Genomic DNA, 25722 nt, shown 5'->3' on the forward strand with positions numbered 1-25722 from the left:
GCACGCGTGTGTGGGCATGCACACGTACACATGCACACACACACAATCACACACCCTCCCCAGCAGAGTGGACGGGAATCTGGGCTCCTCCCTCGCTGGGCTAGTCCCCCCCTCGGCCTTCACACTGATAACTAAGGAAGGACGCTCCCGGGCCACGCCATGGCCACCCGGTCAGGCCTCCCACGGCCTTCCCCACGCCGCACCAGGCCACCTCTCCACCTGAGCCCCTGGCTCTGGCCAGCCCCGGGGAGTCACCCTGGGGCCAAGATGGAGCTCTGGCCTCGGCCACTGAACATGGCAGCTGGAGACCAGGTAGAGGCCCAGGAGCCCGCCCGGAGGCACTGCCCCGCGGTGCCCAGAAAGATGCTGCTCTCCCCGCCTCCCGCCTCCGCTTCCACCCGTAACCCAGGGCAAATGGTCCCTGTGTCGGTGTCAGACACACAGGGACCGTGACATGCTTAGGTCCCTACGTAGCCCCTGGAGCAGGCCTGTGGTGTCCAAGGACAGGGGTTGTTACTGGGAGCACGGCCCAGGAGGGACAGTGGCCGGGAACCCCCTCTTCTCCTCCAGGAATGCTCGCCCCCGAGGTCCCTCGCAGCCACCGCGCTGGGTTGGGCGGCGCTGGGCAACATATGGCGGAGGGCCGCTGCTGCGGGCGGGGCCGGCCGGGAAGAGGAGGAGGAGGAGGAGGAAGGGGGTATTTAAGAAAAAAGAAAAACCCACACAAAACCAACAGAATTCCGGCGATTATTCCTGCGGCTGCAGATGCACATTAATGCAGGGGAGCGGGTCGGGCTCGCCGCAGAAAGGGAGGCCGCCGCAGCTCCTTTTAACAAGCGTTGTCTGGCTTGATCTTGTCACTCTGAAGAGGGCCATTGAGAGGTATTCAAGCGTCGGCCCTGGGGGGACAAAAGGGCCCAGTATATGTACTGACTGCTCAGTTGCCTGCGGGCCTGGGCCCTTTGTCTGACCTCCCTTAATAAACTTTTGGGGAGAGTTCATCAAGCCACTTCAATAGCTGATGTTCTCATTTTCAGAGAGAGGAGGGAAAGCAGAAGGCCGCGTCCCTTTTTTTTTTTTTTTTAAGGGGGCATTCTCAATAAGAGGGGGAAGGGGCGAGAGAGAGAAAGAGCCGGAGTCTGAGACACCCCACTTTAAAGGGAAAAGAACGCACCACAAATCCCAAAAGAGAGCCCAGACAAAACCCCTATTCATCAGGCCTCTGAATTCAGCCTCCGTTTAGGCGTCTGGGCCTGCTACCGCGGCTGCCTGGGGGTGCCTGGGTGTGGCCTTCGGGAGGCAGGGAGCCTGCTGGAGGCTCTGGAGACCCGCAGAGAGGAGATTCGGAGGAGGAAAGCCGCACGCAGAGCCTCCTTCAGCTTCTGTTTCTAGATCTGGGGTTCATGATGACCGCCCCGTCAGGCTCTTCTTTAAAACAGGAGGCTTTTTTTAAATATATTTTTTAGTTGTCAGCGGACCTTTATCTTTATTTATTTATCTTTTTTGTGGTGCTGAGACTCGAACCCAGCGCCTCACACATTCCAGGCGAGCGCTCCACCGCTCAGCCCGGCCCAGGAGGCATCTTTTTAGGCAGGGGGGAGCAATTTCTTCTCCTCCAAGCTGTTTTACCCTGTGTATTTTTGGCTTCTCGGGTGCTGGGGACCAAACCCAGGGCCTTGTGGGTTTGGTCTTCCACTGAGCCATGTCCCCAGCCCAGCTCAGTCCCTTTCCTCCCTCTTTCTTTGCAGCACTGGGGGTTGAACCCTGGGGGTGCTCTAGGATCAAGCTACACCCTCAGTTCTGTTTAGTTTTTTATTTTGAGACAGGGTCTCTCTAAGCTGCTGAGGCTAGCCTCCAATGTGCAATCCTCCTGCCTCAGCCTCCCAAGTAGCTGGGATTACAGGTGGGCACCACTGCACTCAGCCCCCAGTTTTCTTTTCTTAAAATGAGGCTTCTTCTAAGACCCTCCTAGGGCCTTCCACCTGGGGCTGCAGTGGGGTTTCAATGCCCATCCCCCTCCCTCCTCACTCCTTACAACTTTGCACCCAGTTGTAAGAAGGCTTCCTCTCCACGCCCCCCTCCCATGATTCTAATTAAAGGAATGGAATCTGAACACACCCCTCAAATTCTACATTGCAGGGCAAGGTGGCCTGGTGGGGAGTGGGTCGAATGGGAGGTACCATAAAAAAATTGTTTTTAGTTGTAGTTGGACACAATATCTTTATTTATTTTTATGCGGTGCTGAGGATCCAACCCAGAGCCTCACACGTTGCTGGTCCAGCGCTCTACTGCTGAGTCCCAGCCCCAGCCCCCCGTCCCCCGCCTCCATGCAAACCTGTTTTTTTTTTTATTAATATTTTATTTTACTTGGGGAAACTGAGACTCAGAGAAACAGGCTCCAATCTAAAGCAGCAGAATGCTGAGCTTCAAACTCACATCTTACCAAATCCAAATTTCAAAGATCTAAACTAAGCTGACTCTTAGATTTTAAATAATAGAGACCAGAAGTTGCACTCTTGGCGTACCAGGTATTGCCATAAGAGCTTTCAACGGGCTATAAATACGCACGGGTTCCAACAGCCCAGTGAGACGGGTCCTTGCAGTAAAATACCCCAACTGAGCCACAGAAGAAGATATGAGACGAGCGGCTCAGCCAGCCAGGCGGGCAGAGCCCAGTGCACCCCAAGTCAGCCCCCAGGGCTGCCGCCTTGGCCCCCAGCCCCTGCATGCTCTGCCCTGGATAAAAGGCAGGAAGCAGCGAGGATCCAGCACACCCCTGCCCTGCCAAGCCTCAGAGCCAGGTCTCCCCGGGCCTGGTTCAGCGCACGCCCAGACACACACACACACACACACACACACACCCTCTCCAAGTCTCCCCAGTGGCCCTAGTTCAATGTTTTACAGGCCTAATGAGTGTTGACAAGTTTAATGAGTTTGTTTTAAAGAGGGGAGGGGAGCCTGGTCAAGTTGAGATTTCCGAGTCAAATGAATTAGTGGAGGCCGCCAGACTTCGCTGACAGGCTGGAAAGCCGTCCCCAGGACAGCAGCCTCCAGCCACCGACCGGCTCCCCTCCTTGAGAGCAGGGCCCGACGCCAGGCGCTGGGGCCTCGGGGGGCTTCTGGGCATCCCCCCGCGCCTGGTTCCCCACCAGAGCCCCTCTCTTGGTCCGGCAGCAGCTCCCTGGCAGCCCCCCCCCACCGTGGGCCCCCTTCTGCTGGACTCTCCTCCCCCACGGAGTCCCCGATGAGAAATTTGATTCAAACCCAGTTTGGCACTTGTTTGCATATTGATTGCGTGGTAATTAAGTGGCTTCATCTGTGGAGGGGACTCGCCACCTGCATTTCTAAGCTCTGCAGTCACGGGCTGGGACCGGCCACAGCCCTTGTTACTGACCGTGGAAACTGGAATCCAGGGAGACCAGCTTCTGGCTGCTAGACGGCGGTTCCATGGGTTTCCACTAAAATAACTCTCTCTTTTTTTCTTTTTCTTTTTTTTTTTTTGCAGTGAATGATGACAGACACTGAGGCATTTGCTGATATCCGACCAGCTCCAGAGGAACAGCAGAGGTAAAACGAATGATCATTGTGCCCAGATTAAAGAGGGACACGTGGCTGTGGCCTAGGAGCTCAGGTCACTGTGCCAAGCAACACTGGTTCTCCCCTTGTCAGCCCCTCCCAAGCCACCTGGGATTGACATGTCCTGGACCCAATTCCAACGCTCTCCTGCCTCTTACTCTAGCCTGTGATCCCGAGCAAGGATTTCCTTCACCAGCCTCAGTTTCCTCATCTGCAAAATGGGGTGACTAAGACCCATGTTTCCCCGAGTGGTAGAGATCACAGGACCTGCGCAGGTTCTTGGTGAATCCCGGCCGGTCCAGTCCCACCTCTCATCACCACAGTCTTGCCCACGAGTACCGCCCCCTTCCGTGTTTTGGCTCCTCCTCCTCCACTAGCCCAGGTAGCAGGTGAAGCTCTGGGTGGCACCTGCCACTCACAGGAGGAGGCAGGGAGTGGAGGTTTAGGAAGGAGGCCGGCCTTGCCTCCCGACCTTCCTTTCTGCTGGATCACATGGGGTTTCGTCCTCCCACGTGGAGGACAGAGCTGGCGCTGACACATCACAGGTGGGGTCACAGCCCCCCGCTGGGTGCGGACCCCCGAGCTCTGCCCCCCACCCCCGGCGGGGGAGGGCGGGTCCCCAGTCCCGGGCAGACGGCACCGCCCCTCCGCCCGGCAGTGGCGCTCCGCCGGGTCCTGCACTCCTCGGTCCCGCCATTGTCCGGGGCCAGCTGGGGCGTTAATCTTTGGCGTATTTGCGGAGAAAGAAAGGCCTCGTGCGACGGGGCTGGGCCCGGGCGACACGCCGGCATGAGGAGGGGGCGTGCATGTGACCGCGCACACGTCCGCCAGGCCGTGACGACAGCGGCGCCCCGCACGCTGACATTTAAACCTTTTGTTGTCCCCAGGCCTTCCTGGGGGGGCAGGGAAAGAGGCGCCCTCCCAAGGCAGCCTCCTTGTCCTTCCCCCTCGGCCACTTAGTAGCCAGATGCCTGCACGGAGGCCACCAGGTGCCCCCAAGCCTCAGCTGCCTGTCTGTGAAATGGGGGCAGGTTCTTTCAGAGCCAAAGCCAAACCCACCCGCCTGCCACCAGAGCAAGTCCCCGGAGCACACGGGTCCCTTGTTCTGCAGCAGCGCGCCCAGAGACCCCCAATGACAGCCCCACACCCTGTCCACACACCCGGGCAGAGGACCAGTGGCCCAGGGAACCCTAGGACACGCCCCTCCCCAGTCTACCCAGAAACCAACTGCACCCCGTGTGCTTAGGGCCCGAGAGACCACTGGCCACCGCAGGCCCCGGACATCACCTTCCCACACACTCCACGGCCAGTGGACTCCTCTGTTCATGGTCCCCAACACAAGCCCCAGACAAATGCCCGGGACCCCATTAGGAAAAAGAATCAGCCAAGGCTCTTGACGGATCTGAAAGGGACAGGGAAGCCACCTCCCGGGAACACAGGGCCCTGTGAGGTGGCAGAGGGTGTTCCAAAGTCAGATGCCTCTAGCCCCGGCTCTGGCACCCCGGGCAGCGGAGGGAACCTCTCCACACGCTGCTTTCACCTGTGAAATGGGGACACTGGACACCAGGAGCCAGGGCACATAAAGCCCCTACCCCATTCCTGAGACATGGCAAAAGGTGGACAGGTGGACAGCACGGGTCTCCAGTAGTAAGACAGTCCTGCTGCCCTGTGACCAAAGGGGCCGGCAGCTCTGTGTATCTATAAAGGGCTTCTCAAGAGGATTGATGATGTCAAATAGCACCTCCTCCAGGCAGGCCTCCCTGATTAGCCAGCATCACTGTCCTGGGCCACTTCCTGCTTCCTGTCATGTTTCTGCTGTGTGTTCTCCAAACCCTTATCCACCTTCCTGAAGGACCCTACTCAGGTGTGCACTGGTCTGTCTCCCCAGGTGTGTGAGCCCCTGCAGCCAGAGCCACATCTGTGCTCCCAGCCCCGTGACCTGCACATCTTATGCTTGGTACCTACCTGTTGCTGAGGGAAGAAAATGTCAGTTCTAACTCCACCTTCCTGGGACAATGGGGATGGGGAGCGGAGGGCGGAGGGCGGACAGCTGAGGTTACAGGTGGAGGCAGCGCCCCACCCAGCACACACCCCTGCCCCCTCTGGAATGTGGTTCCCAGGCTGCTGGCCTAGAGGCCCAGCCTTGCTGCTGCCCAGGACGCTCCGGGCCGCCTCCTGCCAGAGGCCAGTGAGCCTTGATGTGTTTACCTGGGTGTTAATCCCCCCAATCCCCCCTGGCCTGACCCCAGAGCCAGCTCCATTCTTGTCCTGGGTCTAATTAAGTGCCTGAAATACCACTTCCCCTTTCAAACCCGCTGCTTTTCTGAGGCAGGCAGGTAAAGCCCGGCCGGCTGCTTTGAAGCGGAGGAGGCCGGAAGCCCAAGCAGGTGCATGGGGAGGAGGGGAGGTGCTGGGGGCCTGGAGGGAGGGCAGGGGGGGCGGGCGGGGGCTTGGGAGGAACAACACCTGCAAGTCCTCTGATGCAGGATGCTTAACCTTTTGGGAGCCCTGAGCTCTGGGAGACTCAGGAAAAGCTAAGGATCTCCCTCCAGGGAAATGCGCACATTTGCATAAACAGATCATGACGGGGCCTCAATCCTGGGGTGCACGGTCGGTCACCCCGTAAAGCCTCTATGGTCCCGGGGTAAGCTGGTGTGACATGCTTTGCTTTGCATATGCTTCTAGGTCTGGGTCAGTAGGTGGGTACATCATGGATCTGGGGCACGCGTAGGCAGCTGTGCCCCCAAACTCAGCAAGGTCATTGCTGAGGATAGAGATGAATTCTTAAGTCTGAATTTTGTACACTTTCATATGATTTAAAATTTCATAATGATATAATACTTTTGCCAAAAGCCTTTCCAAAACAAGGGGGAATAAAATCTATGCATCTATATTTTGGGATCCCCTGATGAAATAACATGCACCTGAGTTGGGAAATTCTCACCTTCCGAACCTTTATGGCAGGTCAGCCCCACGCCCCTTACTCCCAGGCCTTGGCCTCCGGGTCATCGTGAATTTCCCGCGCACGGGGCAACTTTTCTGTGTGTAACTCATTTGTGCCTTTGGATCCAGTCCCATTGGCCGGATGGAAAAACTAAGACCCAAAGCAGGGGCCTGACTTGCTCCCAGGAGCCACAGCAGGGGTGGCGTGGGGAGTCGACCATCCTGAATCCAGGGAGCCGTCCCCAGCCCCCATGGCTGGCAGAGCCCAGTGCCTGGGCGCCCGTCTCCTGGCTCGGGCAAGAGTTGCTGCTCCCAGCATAGTACCCTGGTGGATGAGACTCTCAACAGGGGCAAGTGGCATTAATAAAAGGTGAAGGACCCAGTGACTTTGGAAGTGTCCCACGCACGGTGCCTGGTCCAGCCATCTGGAGCCTGGTCCCTGTGCTCTTTTAACTTTGCTGGGCAACAAGGAACACATTCCTTTCCCTCTCTGGGCCTCATTTTCTCCATTTGGAAAACAAGGTGCTGTGCTGGACCGTTTGCTCTCAGCCGGGGTGGCCATCAAATCACCTGGGCAGGTTACCCCAATGCCACTGCCACAGGTGTCCCAAATCCAGGCAGCACTCTGGGGCACCTCCTGGCTCAAGGGTCTTTCTGTCTCCCCAGTTCTGCATTACGGCCATCCCGGCCATCCCAGGACAGCACCACCCCGGCTCCCAGGCTCCCCACCCCAGTAAAGCACAGAGAAGGTAACTGCCTTCCCTGGTCACACACAGCAAGCTAGGCAGAGACTCAATGACAGGGTCCGGAGACCAGTCCTGCCTGCTCTAGCAAAGAGACCTCCCAGCCAGGAGAGAAAGTTCCCTAATCGGGGGAAGAGAAGAGGAGGAGAATCACTTGTCACCAGATAAGCAGTATCACCTTATCTCTGAAGACCCATAACCACAGCCTGGGGGCCTGATTCCAGGCGGGTGTAAAAGAGCTTCCCTCCCCCTCCCCCAGAGTGGCCTGGACCCAGGTCCCCGGCTCTGGAGCACAAACCCCGCCTCCCTGGAGCTTCCTCTGTCAGGGGACACCCCGAAGCTCCTGCCAGAACCCAGGCTCCGTGCAACACAGTTTGGAGACCCAGGGCGGATCCCGCCTGGCCATTGTTCAGACAAAGGGACCAAGAACCCCAGAGAAACAGGGGCACATCCAGATGCCACAGCAGCTGGGGCTCGGCCAGGGCCTCCCCTGCCTGGTCCATGGACCTTCAGGACCTGGGTTCCGGTCAGGCTCTCTGCCCCCTGGGCCTTGGCCCCCTTACTGCTCAAAGGACTTTTCTCAGAGGGTCAGGCCTGTGTGTCTGCCAAGCCCAAGATCCTGCTGGTCCCCGTCAGCCTCTTCAGGTGAGGGCGCCAGGGTCCGGCAGACCCTGTAAGGGGGAGCCCTCCTCCCTGGCTTCCTTGGGCTACCTCTCCGCGCCTGGGTCTTCCCTTCTGTGAAATGGACCCCATAGAACACAAACGCTGAGGGACTGGGACTGCAGGGTGGGACAGGCCTCATGGCACCCGTGGGGACGGGAAGGGACGCCCGCCATCTTATTTTGCACCTGTCCCAAGGCCACCACCCACATCCCTGGTGACCTTCCCCCATCTGGGGCTCATTCCTGTCTCATCCTTAGGATTCACCTTTTCCTCTAAGCCCGGTTCCAATCTGGCTCCATCCTCTGGGATCCCAGGCTGGAGCGGGGCTGGATGGCCCTAGTGGCTGATCATGGGCTCCACAACCCTGGGCATCCGGCGAGAGGTGTCTGGGGGTGAGGGCGCTGCCCGCTCTCTGTCCCCAGCACGGGCTGCCCTCACCCTCCAAGACCTCGACCCTCTGTGCCTCCCTCTGCTCCCGGATCCCAGCACCAACCTTCACACCTTCCAGAACATTCTCTGCTGAAATCCCTCCATTGCTCCTCACCACCCTGTCAGTCCTAACTCCTTAACTGGCCCCTTGATGAGTCTACAACGGGAATTTGGGGAAGGGGGTCCTTCCCAGGACAGCCCGGCTGAGCCAGGGGCTTCACAATAGCTTTACAAATAGCTGTGGCGGAGTGGGGGGGGGAGCCTCGTCCAGTCCTGGGAGCCAATCAGGACTGGATTGCTGAGGGCCTGTGTCCAGCTGGCCTGGCTCCTGACACCTGGAAGAAGTTCTTACCCCACCTTACAGCATCCGCAGGGCCCCAAGCACCGGCCCTTCCCCGCCGTCCTCCCTTGGCCCTCTGCGGGCTGGGAAGATGCCCCCAGAGCCAAGTGCTGCTCCTGTCAGGCTTTAGACAGGAGGGAGGCCATTCACCGGGCGCACCTTTGGTGATCCCCTACGGATACCGAGCCCTGTGCTTTCCCAGCATCCATGATTTCATGGGGAAAAGGCCTCTACCTAGAGAGAAAGAGTCTGAGGAAAACAGGAGGCCGGGAGGTTGGGGAGTAGTATTTATCCAGCCTCCCAGTCTGCCCCGTGCCCTGTGTCCTTATGCCCTTTACTCTTCCCAACCTACTGAGATGGCCATCCTTAGGTCCATTTTGCAGAAGAGGACACTGAGGGTCTCAGAGTACCTCACTCAAAATGACCCAGACCTTCCGGCTGCGACATCCTACTCTTTCTCCTTCCCCCTCCCTCTCCCCCTCCCTTCAGAAATTGGCTTACAGCATCCCAGAGCAGAGGCCTCGGTCCCGCCGCCCCCCCCCCCATCACAGATCGGCAGGTGGCCACAGCTGGGTGACTTTCAGAGACCTCTGTAACCCACTTCCGGGGCTCACAAAGGAGGAAGAAAAGGCCTGGGAGACCGAGTCTGGTGCCCTAACCACACAAGTACTGAGCGACACACAGGGCTTTCCCCACCCCCCTGCCCCCAGAGCCACCGACTCTAGGCGACAGGGGCGCAGGCCCAGCTCCTTTGCCCCCTCCCTCCACGGCCCAAGCCCCCAGCCGGGCCTGGCTGCCCCCGTCGAGCCGGGGTTTTGTTGTGGGTTCGCTGCGACCCGCGGTGTCGCGCCGCCGCCCCTCCCCCGCGTCCCCGGCCCCCGGCGCGCGGCTCTTGACTTCATCCACTAAGTCAATAGCGGGCGCTCCCCCCGCGCCGCGCCGCCCCCCGGTTTTCTTCTCGGAATAATGGGGGCTCTTTGTGGCCTAATCAGCCTCCTGAGGGGCCGGGAGGCCGGGAGCGCTTCCCCCGCGGCCGTCGGTGGAAATGAAAGCGGGATTAGGCCGGGGCCGGGCCGCACCACAGTACAGCGCCACCAGGCATCGCCCCTTCAAAGCCCCTTTCGGGGTTTGGTTACTTTATTTCTAAAGTTGTTTGTATTTCTAAAGTGGCCATTGAGGCGCGAGCCGGGCTGCGCGAGGGGGCGGGGCGGAGGCCCAGCCCTCGGGCCTCCCTCTCCGGCCTCCACCCGCCGACCAGGTTCCCCACAGCTGGCCCGGCCTCGCTTCCTCCTGCCCCTTCCATCCCCACTACGCGGATAGGAAAACTGAGGCTCGGGCACTGCGGGGACCGGAGGCTCCCCCAACGGGAAGGGGCTCCCGGGTTCAAACCCACCGCCCAGCAAAAGGAATAGCCGGGCTCTTCGGCGGGGGGGGGGGGGGGGGACCCAAAAGGCCTTTGCAGCAGTGTCGCTGGTCCCGTGCCTCTCCGGAGGGTTCCAGCTGAACCGCTTGGTGTCCTCTAAACAGATGGCAATAGGGAGCCCATTTATTAAAGTTCCAGGGCCCCTTTGCTTGGAGTTCACTCTGAGCACCTCCAACAAATCCCAGAAATGCGGAGATTGTGCACTAACTCAGAGTTCCCCCCATCGCCGACGTGGGAGCGGGGGCACCCTGGATTTTGGCATCTGCCGGCAACAGGAGCGAGAGAGGAAGGGGTTTGGCCCGCGGGGTGGGGGAGGTCAAAAATCAGAAGAAAAGGGTTTCTTCCTGCGGGGCCCCTTCCCGCCGCCCCCCCACACTGGAATTTCTTTTTTGTACTGGACTTCAGACGCCTTGGAAGGGCAAATCCCAGCTCAAGAAGCCCAGAGGAGGAGGAAGACTGTAGGATGAGGGCGCAGGAGGGGGCCTTAATGCGCAAGGGGTGGAGCTGACCACGGTGGCCGGGAGACAGGCCAGAGCTGGGTCCCGGGTTCCAAGACAGCCTGGAGATGGAGGTGCTTCCGAAGGTCCCCACTGGGAGCCAGAAGGTCACTGAAACCAAAACTAGGGCCTTAGAGACAAACTCCAGGTTAAATTGATTCCATGTCTATGCAGCCCAGATCAATCCGTGCTGACTTAAAACAAGCTTCCAGAGAACCAGAGGCCTGATCCCAGCCCCAGATCTCTAAAGGGCATGCATGACACACCACGCCCCACGCCCCACAGGGTCTCCCAAATGTGGCTCTCTCCACACTGACTGATTGGAACCTGCAGCCATAGAGATGGCTGTCCACCTGTCACCCTCTTGGGACCACGGGGAAGGCGGAGAAGGGTGGCCAGCCCAGCCGGGCTCTGCAGGGCATGGCTCCCACCGATTGCATCCCGGAAAAGTTGAGGGTGGAGTTTTCCAAGCTATTTCTTGCGCCCAGCACCCCACCCCTTTTTTCTATCCCTGCCGGGGCCTTTTTGATCTCTGGTCTTTTCGCAAAGTCAGACAAAGAGCGCAGTCACGGAATGAGGCTTGGGAGGCTCGGGCCAGGGCTCCCTGGGCCTCCCCCTGCAACCTGCAGCCAGCCAGTCAGAGCCTGGAGGTGCCTCTGGCTTGGGGCTACCTACCAAACTCAACTCCAGCGCCAGCACACCCTGCTGTTGTGCTCCCTCCCAGACCTGAACCCACACACAGACACGTACTCCCACACCCCAGATACATCCTCAGGCAGCCTGAAAGGAGGCAGGCACACGGGGAGATCCAGGTCACTCCAAAGGACCACAAGCAGGAAACACATCTGTTTATTTGTGGGCTTACTGTCTCCACCACCTGGCTCAGAATTCCCTGAGGACAGGGACAGTGTTTGGCACCTAGTAGGTGCTTAACCAATTTTTAGGATGGGTGAAGTGATTCACATGTTATTCATCTCCGGGAAGACACTTCCTTTTTCTTTCTTTCTTTCCTTCCCTCTCTTTTGATGACAAAAGAGGGAGACAGCATATATGCTTATCACCTAAGGCAAATGTCTTAAAAGGACACTTTCAACCAGTCCAGGGAGAGGGGAGGGGGTGGAACTGAATGCCTGTTTTGGAAAGGGGAGGACGCTGCACCCCCAGAGAGCAGGCTCAATTTGGACTCCTGGAATCAGAAACCTCCTGAGAACACTGGAGCCCTCGAGAGCCAGGCAGATGTGGGGTTCTGAACGAGGTGTCGCCACAAGAAGCCCAAGGACCTCTCTATAGTGTGTGCAGAATTCTGGCCCCTGGGCCTGGGTGAAGGGTGGGGTTCTGCTTTCCTTTTTAAGGTGTTATCCGAGTCTCAAAGGACTGCAGAATCCCAATCCCTGAAGGATAAAAACCTTCTCTTAGCCTGACTCTCTGTTCACGGGAGGAAACTGAGGCCCAGAGAGGCTGAGTGAAAAGTTACCACATCACTGAGTTGGACAGTAGACCCCCCGCCCAGCTGTGCACTGTCCCCCCGGGTTCCCACCAGACCCGGCACTGAGTTTAGGCCGGGAGTGTAGACAGTGAACCAGGGAATCGAACACTCGGCCGCGGGCAGCTGGACCCGGAGCTGCACGAGTGTGCTGGGTGGTCGCCTGGCCCTTACCCGCGCGCAGCCTGGGAGCGGGGACAGGGGCCTGGGCGCCACCCCTTCTCAAAGCCGAGAACTTCGAAGGGGCGGTTGCTCCACCGGAAGGCGGCGAGCCTCGCTCTCGCGGCAGTGAAACCCGGGCTGGCGTGTTTATTTAGCGACGCTCTGAATGGGGGTTCCCGCCCCCTGGCTCCGCGTCCCGACTCCGCCAGGCGCGGGCGGCCCCTGCCCTGCGCCCGGCTCCCAGTCGGCCTCCCGCCCGCCCCGCCGGCCCCGCGCGCCCGCCTCTAATTAAGCGGCGGGATCGCAGCGAGCCGCCGGGCCGCGCTGTAATATGATGAACTGCCTTTGTGCCAGTGTCACCGAAAGCGCTTCTGATAAGGACAAGCGGCGAAGGATCAAAAGGGCGGCCGCGGCTCCCCGCCTCCCGCCGCCCCGCCGCCCGGCTCGGCGCGCTCGCCCTCTCCGCCCGCGCTCTCCTGCGGCCTCCGTTCTGAGCCCCACGGTCTCTCCGGATCTGCCGGTCCCAGGGCCAGCCTTTCGGCGACTCCGCGTCCCTTTGTCTGTCTTCCTGTTGCTCCGCGCCTCCCTCGGCCCCTTCGCCCCGCCGAGTCCTCGAGCGGAGCTCCGGGCACGCTCTGTCTCCCGCCTCCGCGCTCCTCCGGATTGTCTCTGGGCCTCTGCGGACGCGCTCTCCTCTCCTCCTCCTCTCACTTTTCATCCCACCTCCGCGGCTCTCTGTCCGCCGCCTCTTCCCACCCCTCCCTGGGCCTCCGCCCGGGCTCGAGCCCAGCGCTCCTCCAGGGCCCCGGCGGCCAAGTCATTGAGGGGTCCCTTAAGTGACCCGCAGACCCGGGGAACCGGGTCAATTCACCGGAGCAGGCTCGCAGAGCCCTGCAGCCGCCTCCCGGCCCCTTACAACGCAACCTGACTCAGCTAAGCTGCCGAGAAGGGACCGGCACAAGCCCCCAAGGCGCCCGGGAATGCCACTTGGGGCTTCTGAGCTGGACTGGGGGCGCCCGCAGCTTCCCCTCACCCCTCCCGCGGCTGCAGTGGCGGGTGGAGGATTTTCCGCTCCCCAGGGGCTGCAGTTCCATCTGCGGCCCACCCCGCCTTTGCAAGCCGTCCCCACACCCCTTCCTTTGGCCCCCACCTCCCCTTTGCCCTCGACCCCTTCTCTTCCTCCCCAGGCCCCTCCCCTTCTCAGGCTAGGAGTCCCCCTGCGCTTTCCCCGGACCCCTTCCCGGCCTCCCCTCTCCCCCACCCCACTTTGTTTGAAGTTTTGGAGAGATCTATCTATTAATGGCGAAGTTCCTCCCTTAGGTCACCGTTCTGCCTTGATTCGATTTGGAAAGGCGAGTTCCCTCCCTCCGCTGCCCGACCCCGGTGGGGCCAATCCCTCCAGAGCAGGTCAGAAAGTGCTGACCCCATTTCCACCTTTTCCTCTTTCAGCCAGAGTTGGGGGAAGGGGGGAGGCGGGGGAAGAGAGCCCAGGGCCAGGACAGCACAACCTGAGGGGGCACCCCAGTCTTCCCAGTGGCCTCACCCCCAACCTCAAGGCCGCTGCCTAATTACCCCGTTAGTCTGCAGTGGGAGGGAGGAAGAGGTATTCTTCTGGAATTCCTGGAATGTGCTCCCCTTAGTCATGGCCTTCACGGCCCTAGGGCCTCTGGAGCACCTTCCCTTTGGGGAAGCCTTCCCTAGCCAGGCCCGGTGCCTCCAGGGGGACCAGCCGTGTCTGGCGGAGACCACGAGCCTCCAGGGCCAAAGCCAGGACTTGGTACCTTTCTGTTCCTATCCTCAGATGCCCTTCCCCGGGAATACAGAAGGAGGCCTCTGTCAACTTTGTTGATAGTGAGAAAACAACACTAAACGGGAACTCCAAAGTGGTAACCTGGAAGGAAACTGTATTTGCTCAGCCCCCCTCTCTCTATTAAAAATACGTTTGATATATTATTTATATGTGGTGTGTGACAACCATCATTTTCAGAAAAACATTCCTTAAGGAAAGGAAAAAAAAAACACCCAAATAATCACCTTACGGCTTTAAGTCTACTGTTATATGTGCTTTTAAATCCTTCCATGTAGATTCCTCTGAAAATTTGGAAAGCTGTGAAAGGGGAGGGGGCGGGGGTGGGGGAGGTTAATCCGGGTTTAACGCTGCGATGCAGTCTTAGGACCAGGGTTAGCCTGATTGCGTTATCTCGTCCCAACATTTGAGACGCCCATATTTTACCCAGCCAAATAGCTCGGAGAGCAGCGCAGATGGCTGCCGTGGTCGCGCCTCAGGAAAATGTGTTATTAATATCTAAATAACTTCCCAATACTGTCGGGTAAATCTCCCTTCCACCATTCCAAATGATGAATTCGTTTGAAGTCTTCCCCCAGCCTCATCTTTTCAATGTCTCTCTCCTCTCTTCTTAGCCAGGCTTATTTCAAACTGGTAAATATCTAATTCCTTTAACTGCTGCGCCGTGCACACGAGTCTTTTAGGTACAAACGCCTTGAAACCGCCGGTGTGTGGCGGTGCGTGCCCCGAGGTGAACACAAAGCCCGCACGCCCTCGCAGCGGGGGGCCCGCTCCTTTAGACGCGCCAGCGATCCGGAGGCTGGGGCTGCACCGGAGCCTCCACCCGGGGGAGCCGAGCCCCTATCCTGGCGCGCCCGGGGGACCCTCTCCAGGTTCCCCGTGGAGTCCCAAAGACACCCCCCAACCCAGCTCCGCCGCGGCTCCCAGGCCCGCCACCCCCGCCCCGTCCCCCGACGGCTTCCCCGCTCTCTGGGGCGGATAATTACGCTCGGCTCGCCTGTTCTCCCTTGTTTAAAGTTTGTTTTCTAAATGTCTTCTATTAGATTATGCTCGTTCATTCCCCCTCCAACCTTATCTCCTTCTGTCTCTTCTCTCCTGGCCCGTCACACTCGATTTAGGCACGAGTTTATCTGGCAAACACTTTGCCGACTTTGTTTATTTACCGCGGGTTCTGGGGCTGCGCGCGCGCGAGCGCCAGTGTTTGCCTTTGTAACAGTTATCTCCTCATTGTTGTTCTTCCTTAGTCTCCGCTCCCTCCTGCCCCCCTCTTCTTCGGTCGGGGGGATGGAGGGAAGAAAAGGGGGAGCCTTGTCAGCCCAGTGTGGGCTCGCCCCCTCGCCGGGAGCCCCCTCCTCCGGGATATGGCGCGCCCCGCACCCCTCCCGCCCCATCCCCCGCCTGGGCCGCCGGAGCCTCGCGGCCCCCTCCCTCCTTCCCTCTGGTCTCTGAATATCCACCGCCGAGCGCTGCCTAAAGCCGGGGAATTGCCTGACACCCTCCCATCTTCCTCGGAGCCCCCATTATGCGAAGCTGATCCCACTCTGAACAGCTTCAAATCCCGCCTGGACTCTGTTTGATTAGATTGCCAACCCGGGGTAATCCTTTGATTTGGTGGAGTGTCAATTACCTTTCTCTAAACACACATTTACAGAGGAGAGAACTTGTTGGTTTAAATCAATGCAGATTGCTTCTTGATAAATGGACTATCTGCTTCCCCTCCCTCGCCCCCTCTCCCAAGGCCTCGCTCCCTCCGGGACCCCTCCCTTGCCGACTTCACCTAGACCACTGACAATGTCCCTTCCAGGTGTAGAGCCCGGGAGGGGGGGAAGTGTGGGCTAAGGGGAGCCGGGGCCCCCCTTCCCCTATTCATTCGCTCCCCCGGAGCCTAATTAAATTTGGCAGGTCCTTGTACACACAATCAAAACAGCTTCCTCCAGTGTAGCAAACCACCGAAAACCGCATTAGCGCTATCGCTGCTGCCAAATTAAATTGTTTCCCACCTCCCTTTACAAGTGTCTAAAACCCACACTCCGGGCTCTCCCCTCCTTCCCCATCTTCCCCGTCACTTCCCACTCCACACCTGTAAGTTTACAGCCTTAAAAATAAATTAGGGATAAAAGCAAAGAAAAACAAATCTGGCTCACCCCCTCCTGGACTCAACACCCCACCCCCCCACACACCTCCCATGATGGTCCTTCAGACCCGGAAAATCTGCAGATTCTCCAAAGGGGACTCTGACTCTCAGAGTTTTATTCTGGCCACAAGAAAGCTACTCCGGTAACTTCGCTCAGGGTCCAGGTTCACTGTGACCTCGCTGGGCTTCTGGTCCTGGAGGCCAGAGTGGAGCCTGGTGTCAGATCTGCTCAGCTGCGGTTTCAACTTGTGCACTGACAGCTGCCCACAGCTCTAGGTTACTGTTGGTTTCTGTTGCTATTGTTGTTTACATTATTGCTGATTTCTTTACACACACACACACACACACACACACACACACACACAGCCCCCAGCTCCTACAGAGGAAGCGGTTGATCCTTTGCAAGCCCCTATCAGATTCCTCACAAGAATCTCTGAGCTCAGATTCTGGGAATATTTTTTTTTTTTCTTCCTCTTTGCTCCTCAGACCTTCTTCCTGTTGGCTCCATGGCCGACCTGCCTACCCCCTGCTCCTTGGAGAAAGGGGTGCAGAGGAGAGCATCTAAGTGGACAGGGGTGGGGCGGGGAGGGAGGGATGGTACAGAACTGTCCACCCTCCTCCCCAGGTGAGCAGAGCTTGGCTGGAGCACCCATCGGCAGTGGCCTGAGAATTCATACAACCAACAATCCTAATAACTCAGTCTTAACAAGGATAAGAGCAAAAAAGAAAAAAAAAAAACATGAGCAGTCTCATGAATATCAGCCCAAGGGGAGCAGGAGTGAGCTGTTCAGAGATGAAAGTGCACAGAAATAAAAGCTCAATTTAATCTGCTTTAAAACCCTTCAACTTAACGTTTGTGCTTCAAACTCTGAGAGTGAGGACTGATTGCGGATAAATAGTTTCTTACCATGCCTGGAAGCTATTACACCCCTCTCCAACACAGTTTCCTATTCAACAGCCCCAGTTTTCATTACCAGCTCTAATAAGTCTTAACATTATTAAATGCCAAGCGGACGATAGGGAAAAACGGACTCAGGGAGGGATCTCTCTTTAGCGCTTAAAGAAGAGAGCTCTTAAACCCCTTCTTTGGCGGCTCCCTGCCACGAGAGGGGCAACCCCGGAGAAAGCATTTATCAAGACCAAGAAGCCAAAAAACAAAGTTGTGGGTATGCACCCCTCCCCCTGCTCTGCCCACGGGGCCTCTCTGCCTCTCCTGACCTGGACAGCTTGGGTGGAGGTTGGGAGGTTTTTCTTTCTCCCCCCCCCCCTTTAACTTGGCCATGACACTGATGTCTAGGGTCTGGGAGGAAGGTGAGGGGTTCATCAGAATGTCTGCTGACCACCCCACACTAGGACAGGTAACTGATACAATTTGTCCAGAGGTGGACAGACGGCACCTCTTGTCTGTGCCATCAAATGCCCATTCACACCCACGGGCATCACACTGCAGACCCGGCAGAACCCCACTGGTGCAGATACAAGCGCAAGGGCACTCTGATCCCTAGGAACCCTTGGCGGGTGGGTGACAGCCACACGGAGAGAGAAGCAAAGGCTTCGAGACCATCCAGCACAACATCACAGCGCCCCACGCGCCCATCAGGACTCAAAACCCAGAGGGCTTTCTGGACACAGGCCCGCCCCATGAGGTCATCTGGTTTGTGAAGCTCCTGTGTCCCCAGCCTCCCCCATCTGGAGCCACCAGGCTGCTCTTTAGACCCTGGAGACTCTGCGCTTCCTGGCTCTTTTACAGGGAAAACCTCTCTCCAGCGAAGTGGCCCGCTCCCTGGTTTCGTAAAGCCAAACCAGCTCTGGAAGTGCCCAGATTCCCTGTGTCACAGACCCCACATGTCCCTTCCCTTCCTCTCCCTTGCCCCTTGCCTTTCTCAGAGAAAATTTACCTATTTGTACTTCCTCACAGACTGAACTGGAAATACCCCTGACAGACAGACAGACAGACCCACACCCCTGAAGTCTTTCCAAGGAAGTCCAGACCTCCCTCCACTTCTGGCTGGGATAACTCTCTGAGAGTGTGCTGGGCATGACCACTCCAGTTCCTGTCCCTGACCAGCCATTTTTTCATGTGAAGAAGTCTCCAACTAGTCTTTCCAGTAGGAACTTGAGTCAGCACTGGGTCCCCGCGCAGGGGTCCCAGGGCCGGGCGACAGGCGGTCTGGCCGAGGCAGGGGCTCCTTGGCCGGGCTGGGCGGCTCGCTCCGGCAGACCCGAGGCCCCTCGGCAGGCCCAGCCCAGCGGGGTGCGAGGCGCTGCTCGCTCCCTTTCTTCCTCGCCCTTTGTCCCGGGCGGGACTGCGGCTCCACTAGGGGCCTGAATGTCAATAGCCCGCCCCTTCCCGGCACCGAGCGGCTCTCACGCGGGGCTGCCCACCCCCCAGTCCTTCCCCTCCGACTAGGCCGGTGGGGGCTGGGCCTCCCTGGCTGGGAGTGGTCTTTGGAAGCGGGCTTTGTCTGTGAAGTTCATCTTCAAGGTTGGGAGGGACTACGAGAGAGACCTGGGCTGGGAGTGCTCCGGAGGCTGGTGCCCGGCAGAAGCCTCGGGAAGGAAGGAGACGCCAACAAAATGGCTCGCCCGCTTTTCCCAAAAAGCACGGTTTCGCCGGTTCCTAGGGCCGCTGTCTTCCGATTCCCTCCCTGCGACTGCCTCCCTGCGGGTGTTTGGGGGCCCTTCTTTCCCCAGATCCGTCTGTGGCTCTGGGTCTTTGCACCTCTCCCCTCGGCACACAGACCCGTCTCCAGGAGCACTGCGAGGGAGGGGTGGAGGGCAAAGACTCTCCCTTCCTCCTCCCGAAACTTCTAACAAAAGCGAGTCCCCTTCCCGGGCGTGCAGGCGCTTGAAAGATCAAACCCTTCCTCAGGTCGCGGGGAAAGCTGGGCGCTGGGCTGAGGCTGCAGCCCGCGCCCCAGCCTCGCCAAGTCGGGGGAGAGGGTGTGTGGCGCCTGGGTCCCCCGCCCGGGGACGACGTCTGGGAACTTGGCCTCCACTCCCCGCCCCATCCGCGAACGCCCGAGAGGAAAGCCCCCTTCCGCCCGCCACTCTGCCCTGGCGACGCGGGACGGAGAGCCAGGCGGCCGCCCTGCCCTCGCTAATTTTTATTGATTGCGGCGGTCAGTCAACTGTCAGGCGGGGTTTCCAGGGACCGTTTAGAGAGCCTGTGCGGGTCTGGTTAACAAATTCATTTAGGGAGCCGCGGGCCAGCTCCTCCTTCCTCGCCCCCCTCCCCGCCTTCCCCAAGTTTCCTATAAATAATTGATCAACAGCGGGACCAGCTGCCCACACGCCAGCCCCGAGGACGCGCGTACCCGGGGAGACCCCGCGCGCGCAGGGGCTGCACAGCCGCGGCGCGCTCCGCTCCTCCCCGCAGCCCGGGGGCCTGGCAGAGGAGACGCGGCTCCGCACCCTGCCGCGGCCCGGGGCGCACCGAGGGGGCGCTCTCCGCAAAGCCTGGAAAGCTCCCGGCTGCCCGCCGCCGGCGAGTTCTGTCCGAGGCGCTGGGGCGGCAGGAGCGAGCCACAGGCCCGCAGGAGGAGCGTGGGGGGACGCGGGCTCCGTGGTCAACGGGCCCTGGCCGCTTCCTACCTTTGTCGCCCAGAATGCCGTCGATACTGTGTTTGGCCTTCTTCTCGCCATCGTCCTCTTTTTTGTCCCCTTCGTCCTCCTCCTCTTTCTTCCCGAACTTGATTCTGAGCACGCGGCTAATCGAACTCACTAAACCTCAGAAATTCAAAGGCAAAAGAGCAAGTATAAGTTGTTGGGCAAAGGAGAAGTGGGGAACCCCCACCCCACAGCACCTACTCACAGGGACCCTCAGCACACCTGAGGCACCCACCCAGTGCCTTCCCACACAGTCCCATGTCCCACACCCCACAGGACACACCTCACACCCTAGATGCTCCCCTCCACACCCACTCCTCCTAGAAGTGCCCCCAATTCCTGCTGCTGCCTTGCCCAGGCTCAGGTGTGTCCTGGCCTGCACGTCTGAATGCACATGGACACACACACACACACACACACACACACACCCCTACTTTCCCTGTTATGGTGGTTTGGGGCCTCTGAATTGGGGACTCACTGGTCGGTGGTGGTAGCCAGAGAATGGAAATGATGATTTGGGGAAAGGGGTCCAGGAAATGCCGCAGACAGCAGCCCACCTGGGGCAGGTCTCTCCTCTGGGTCACTTCCAGACAGCTCCAAGGGAGCTCCTCTAGGGTGACTTCTGGTCCTCTCTCCCCTCCTCCCGCTTCCTTCCTCCCCACCTGCCCTACCTTCCTTCCTTCCTGCCCTCTCTCCTTTCCTAACTTTCTTCTCGCTCACCCTCCTTTCTGTGGAGACCGCTCTCTCTGTCTTCCTGCTCCCTCTTCCTCCCTGCTCGGCTTCAGGTCCCTGGGAACCACTCCCCACTCTTTCTCCCCTCCATCCCCACACCCTGAGCCCCAGCCTCAGGCTGGCAGGTTCCCGGCTCAGCTGCCTTCTCACCTGAGGGCACTGTGCTGCGGTCGCAGTGCCCATCCTTCAGCAGCCGGTCCCGGATCTCCCAGCTGAACATGCCTGGGTTTTCCCTCTTGTACTCCTCAATCTTTTTCTCCACATCCGGAGTCGCCACCTGCTTCAGAGGTGGAGGTGGGAGAGGAGGAGTGGACAGATGGGGTGGGGGAAGGGAGATACTTTTAATACCAACCTCCCGAGAGCCCCAGGCCAGGCTGGTGGCTCTGGTCACCAGGCTCCCCTTCCAAGATTGGCTCTGTTCTTTCAAGAAATGAGTTCCTGGCTCCCAGGATGGCAGCTGGGTAGGGAGCAGGGATGGGTAATAAAATACAACCTAATTAGCACCCCAGGACCTCCCCTCACCATCACCGGAAGGCAGAGACCTCCCCTGGTCTGGGGTAGCAGCAGAGACTTGGGGTAGTTGAGGGACAGTCCAGAGATAGTTCATTAGCCTCAAAGTCAGGGACAACCTAGACCTGTTATTCCCTTCCCTCCCTGAGAAATTCAGATAATGGGGAATTAATGGGGACTTCTCTGGGGTTGGGGACACTCCCCACTGCGCTTCCCATGGAGAGCATACGGACACCCCAGTGCCGGTGTGTGACACACAGGAGTAGCACAAGGGGTGGCAGCCAAGGTCCCGGCCGTGGGGAGGCCTGCTGCCAGCCTCTGTGGCAAAGACACTCACTCTGGGCTTGCTGCCGCCGATGGCCCCAGGCCTGATGGACCCAGTCTCCTGGTAGCGGCAGAGAATCTTGGAGACACAGCCATGGGAGACGCGCAGCTGGCGGGAGATGACACAGGGCCGGATGCCATGATGGGCCATCTCCACAATCTTGTGGCGGATGTGGTTAGGCAGGGGTCGCCCGTTGATGAAGACCCCGCCAAGCTGATTGACCCGGCCTTGGCCAAGCGGGGTGGACACTGGAGAGGGAAGAGAGAGACCTGGGTGAGGACAGGGAGGAGACACTGGCTGACTGCACTCGGGGACTCTGAGACCCCTCACCCCGGATCTCCCCACATTCAGAGCCACTTGGGCAGTCGGAGGTGGGAAGGAACTGTGGTGAAGGAGGACCTGTGGGAGTGGACGGAGAAGTCATGGCTGAGGACCTCCACACAGCCTGGTGCCCTTACCCTGCCACACCAAAGGATGGACACGCTCCTGGCGAGGAGAGGGACACTGGCTCTCTGTCCCCCAGGCCAGGCACGGGCCACTGGTCTGCCTGCCTCTCAGAGACACCAATTACTGATGGGATGTGGCCCATCAGTTCCAGGATCCCAGGAGACTTGTGACTGATCCACTTTATTGGTGGCTAGGAAGGGCTGGTGGAGTCCTAGCCTCTACAGCTCAGCCTGAGCAGGGACCTGACCTACCCACCCGTGGCTGAACGGCCCAGGGTCAGTGACACAGTGCTGCAGGAGCTGTCTCCCCAGGCACCTGGCTGTGCCTTGGGGGAGTCCCCTTGTTTCCAATCACTCTCAAAGTTTTAATTTCGTTTTGGAGCAACTGGGGGACACATCCCACCGCCAGCAAGCTCCAAAACATCCCGCTCTGAAACCCATGCGCAGTCCCTGAAGGCTTGAACACAGATGGGCCACAGTCCCAAGGGTGTGGGTGACTTTGAGAACCAGGAAGGCAGACAGCCCCGCTGTGTTCTGGGGAAGGAGACCGGCAGGCACGGGTCGCCTTAATGCAAAGTCTACACAATTTTCTCACAGAAGGTTGGGGGACACCCGGTGCACTAATCCGGCCTCGATCCCCCCAATTTGGGGACTCGGCGGCTGCGGAGATCTGGAAGATTAGAACGATTTCACAGCCGCCAGAGTGGAGGGAGCTGTCGGTATAATTGGAAGGGAGGGGGCGAGAAGAGGCTCGGCTGCAGGGCTCTTCCTACGCCCCCTCCCTCGCTCTCCCGGGGGCCCCCCACCTCTCTTTGTAAAAGTAGGTGTCTGAAGCCACCCTCGGATTTAATCAGAAATCGTGCGTCGCCAAGTCAGAGTCACTCGGTCTCCGTGGCGGGATATGCCATTAGCGCTGGAGAGCTCTCGAGCGCCCAACTTTATATTCAAGAGCCTCTTTAGCGACCGGCGCTCGGCTCTTCTCAGTATTCTGCGTCATGTTGGGCAAATATTGTTCTAATCCGCGCCGCGTCCTCAGCCGCGGTTTCACTTGCATTCGCTCCGGGAGAGTGCTGCGGCAAATCCCCGGGCTGGCGCGCCCTCCCGCCTGCGTGGCTGCTCGCGCGCACTTGATCACGGAGCCGCTCTCTTCGCCCCTGTCTAATTCAGGGACCCGGCGCCTTCTCTCGGCCCGAGGGGCCCCCCTCCCCGATCGCAGGCTGCCTGCCCGCCCACCCGCTCCCGGCCTTCTCTCGCCTTCCTCCCGCACAGGGGGGCTCCAACAATCGCAGGAAGAGTGATGGCAAAACAAAAGTCGTACACCTCTCCAACTCCTTCCCCAAGACTCCCGGGGCTGCCTGCCCCGAGAAGCCAGACGCTCCCTCGGTGACAGGTTGAAGCTCTGGGTTAGTTCAAAAAGAAAAAGAGAACAAAAATGCAGGGAAGGGCCTCCGCTCCCGGCTCTGGCCAGCCCTTTCCCCCGCCGGGAGCCCTCTCGCCGCCCATCCTCTCGGCTCCCCACGGCCGCTGGACGTGCTTAGGAGGACGCGTTAGAAAAGGAGCACTTTCCCCCGGGGTGCACAGGGTCGTGCCCCGCTCGCTGTCTGGAGGTCCAGTCCTGGGAGATGTGCCCATTTCGGGTAGCCTGGAGGTCCACTCCTGGGAGATGTGCCCAGTTCGGGTAGCCCGAGTGAAAAGTTTGGGGGAGAAAACGATCGTTACTATTTAAGATTTCAGATTAATCTGTTGGCAGGTCAAAAAGCCGGAGCGGTGGAGGGCGGCTTTGGAAGAAGCGGATGGCCTTGGTAGGTCCACAGAGCAGCCCACCTCGTTGGTATTTCGAAATAAAAGGGATTGGAAGAACATCCCCGTAGCGAAAAGAACAATTCCAAGCCAGAGTAGAAAACCCGGAGCCGGGGAGCGCCGGGGGCTGGAAAACTATCAGGAGAGAAGCGTCTGAAAGAGTGGGAAGACGGGAATCCACGGGGACCCGGGGGGTTACAAGAGGCTGAGATCCACCGGGAGTTCCGCCCCGCGGGGAAAGGCCAGCGGCCCGCGACCTGTGAAGCCGAGGCCGCGGGTCAGTGACACCCACGCGGAGACGGACAAGTGTCAGCCCCAGAAACTTCCTGGGCCCCGCGCCCCGACTTGGACCCCCACGGGGTGCGGGACCCACGGCTCCGGCCCCGGTCCCCGCCGCCCCAGGAGATCGCCACCTCCAGGGAGCTCGGGCCGGGAAGCCTGGGCACTCTTACCTTCCAGGGGAAAGCCCGTGCGCGGGTAGTTCTGCCCCGGAGCCGGCCGCATCATCCTGGGCACCGCGCCGGGAAGGGCCGCCATTCTCGCGCACGCCGGGGACGAATCCAGAGTCGGCAAAAGTCGCCTCCCGTCCGCTCCCTTTCCCCCGGCTGCGATCTTTCTTCCCTCCTTCTTCTTCTTCTCCTTTTTTTTTTTTTTTTAACCTCTTCCTCCTCCCTCCGCGCACTCCCTACCCCACCCCCCCACCCCGGCTGCAGTCGGCCGCGTCCAGAAGCTGGGGAGGGGGGTGAGGGGGGGCGGAGGTGGGGGGAGGGAAGGTGGCGACGAGGAAGTTCAAACAAACAAACGCTCCAACCCCAAGTCCGCCTCCGCCGGCGGGGCTCGGCCACAAGTTGTGCGCGCGGATGCGCGGGGCAGAGCTGGGCCACCAGGCCCCGCGGCGCAGGGGACGGGATGCGGCCGGATCCCGGGCCCCGGCCTCGGGCGGCAGAGCCACTCGCTCCCGCGCTCGGGGCCCAAGTTCCTGAGCCGGGAGGCTGCGGAGCGGATTGCGTTTCCTCTTTATTTATATATTTATGCCCTCGCTCCGGCTCCCTCCCTCCCGCCTCCCGCGCCTTCCTCCACCCGCTGCGCTCGGCTCCCTCGCGCGCGTCCCCGTCCCCGGGCCGACCGACTGGAGGAGGGAGCTAGCGCCTCCTTGGTCTCGGGAGAGAGGGGTTCGGGGAAGAGAAGAGGAAAAGCGAGGGGGCGCGAGCGATCAGCTGGGTAAGTTGTGCAAAAGTGCTCAACTGGAGGAGGAGGAGGAGGAGGAGGAGGAGGAGGAGGAGGAGGAGGAGGAGGAGGAGGAGGAGGAGGAGGAGGAGGAGGCCGAGATCTGATAGGTCCGGACTTTTCTTTTATTCATGAGGAGCGAAGGGGGCCAGGACGGAAGGCTGCCGAGGACCAATAACGAAAAGAAATGGCCAACGAATAATTTTTTCTCTTTTCTAATCCCCGGCTCGACCTCGTTTTGGGGGGAGAATTTGAACTGCGCGTGAAGACAGGGGGAGCGGAGCCCGGGAGCTGGGGGTGGAAGAAAAGGGGAGGGGGCAACTTTGTCCAAGTGTCTGTCTCCCTTTGATGAATGGGCCGGATCGGCGGGTCCCCAGCCGCTGGTCGCCTGCCGCTGCTTGCTGTGGCCCGGGCTCTGTGGGAACGCAGCCCCGGGCTGGGCGTTTCTCTGGATGGTCCCCTTCACCCCGGCCCCACTGGGTCGAGTCCCTGTGTCCCGCGGCGTCCTCTTCCTCATCTTACACTTCCTGAAATTTCCTCGAGTTGGACTCATGGAAAACAGCCCGGTGACATCAAGGGAGGGATTACGACTCTGTGAAATAATGTCAGAGCCCTGGTGTCCGGTGGCTCTCGTCTGGCTTCCTGCAGCTCCAAGAAGCCCAGAGTGACTGTATCTGGTTTAATGCTTGGAAAACTGGGTCTGCCCAGAGTTAGGGACGCGGCTCTTCCTCTCCAACCCCGCCCTGGGCCGAGGGGCTGGGAGGACCCACCCTCCTCTTAAACCCCCAGGCCACAGCCCCAGGCCCTCTTTACAGGGGGTGTTGGGTGTCCCCAGGCTGTGCAGTGTGGCTGTGCTGAGGATCTGGGGCTCCA

At 59.5% G+C, this 25722-nt stretch overlaps 1 protein-coding gene across 2 annotated transcripts in view; it reads right to left on the minus strand.

Annotated features, from left to right (window-relative positions):
- Pax7 (paired box 7) overlaps positions 1–24159 on the minus strand; it is an 86463-nt gene extending 62304 nt beyond the window's left edge. Inside the window, exons 1-4 of one of the 2 annotated variants that reach the window (XM_076863301.2) lie at positions 24075–24159; positions 21389–21624; positions 20692–20821; positions 19795–19923 (exon numbers count right to left, since the gene is read on the minus strand). In XM_076863301.2, coding sequence (XP_076719416.1) covers positions 19795–19923; positions 20692–20821; positions 21389–21624; positions 24075–24159 — 580 coding nt within the window. Of the gene's footprint in view, positions 1–19794; positions 19930–20691; positions 20822–21388; positions 21625–24074 lie in introns of both variants that reach the window. The other variant, XM_076863302.2, reaches the window with a different exon arrangement.
- Between the last annotated feature and the right edge of the window lie 1563 nt (positions 24160–25722).

The sequence above is a fragment of the Callospermophilus lateralis genome, chromosome 7, assembly GCF_048772815.1.
Source record: "Callospermophilus lateralis isolate mCalLat2 chromosome 7, mCalLat2.hap1, whole genome shotgun sequence".
NCBI lineage: Eukaryota > Metazoa > Chordata > Mammalia > Rodentia > Sciuridae > Callospermophilus > Callospermophilus lateralis.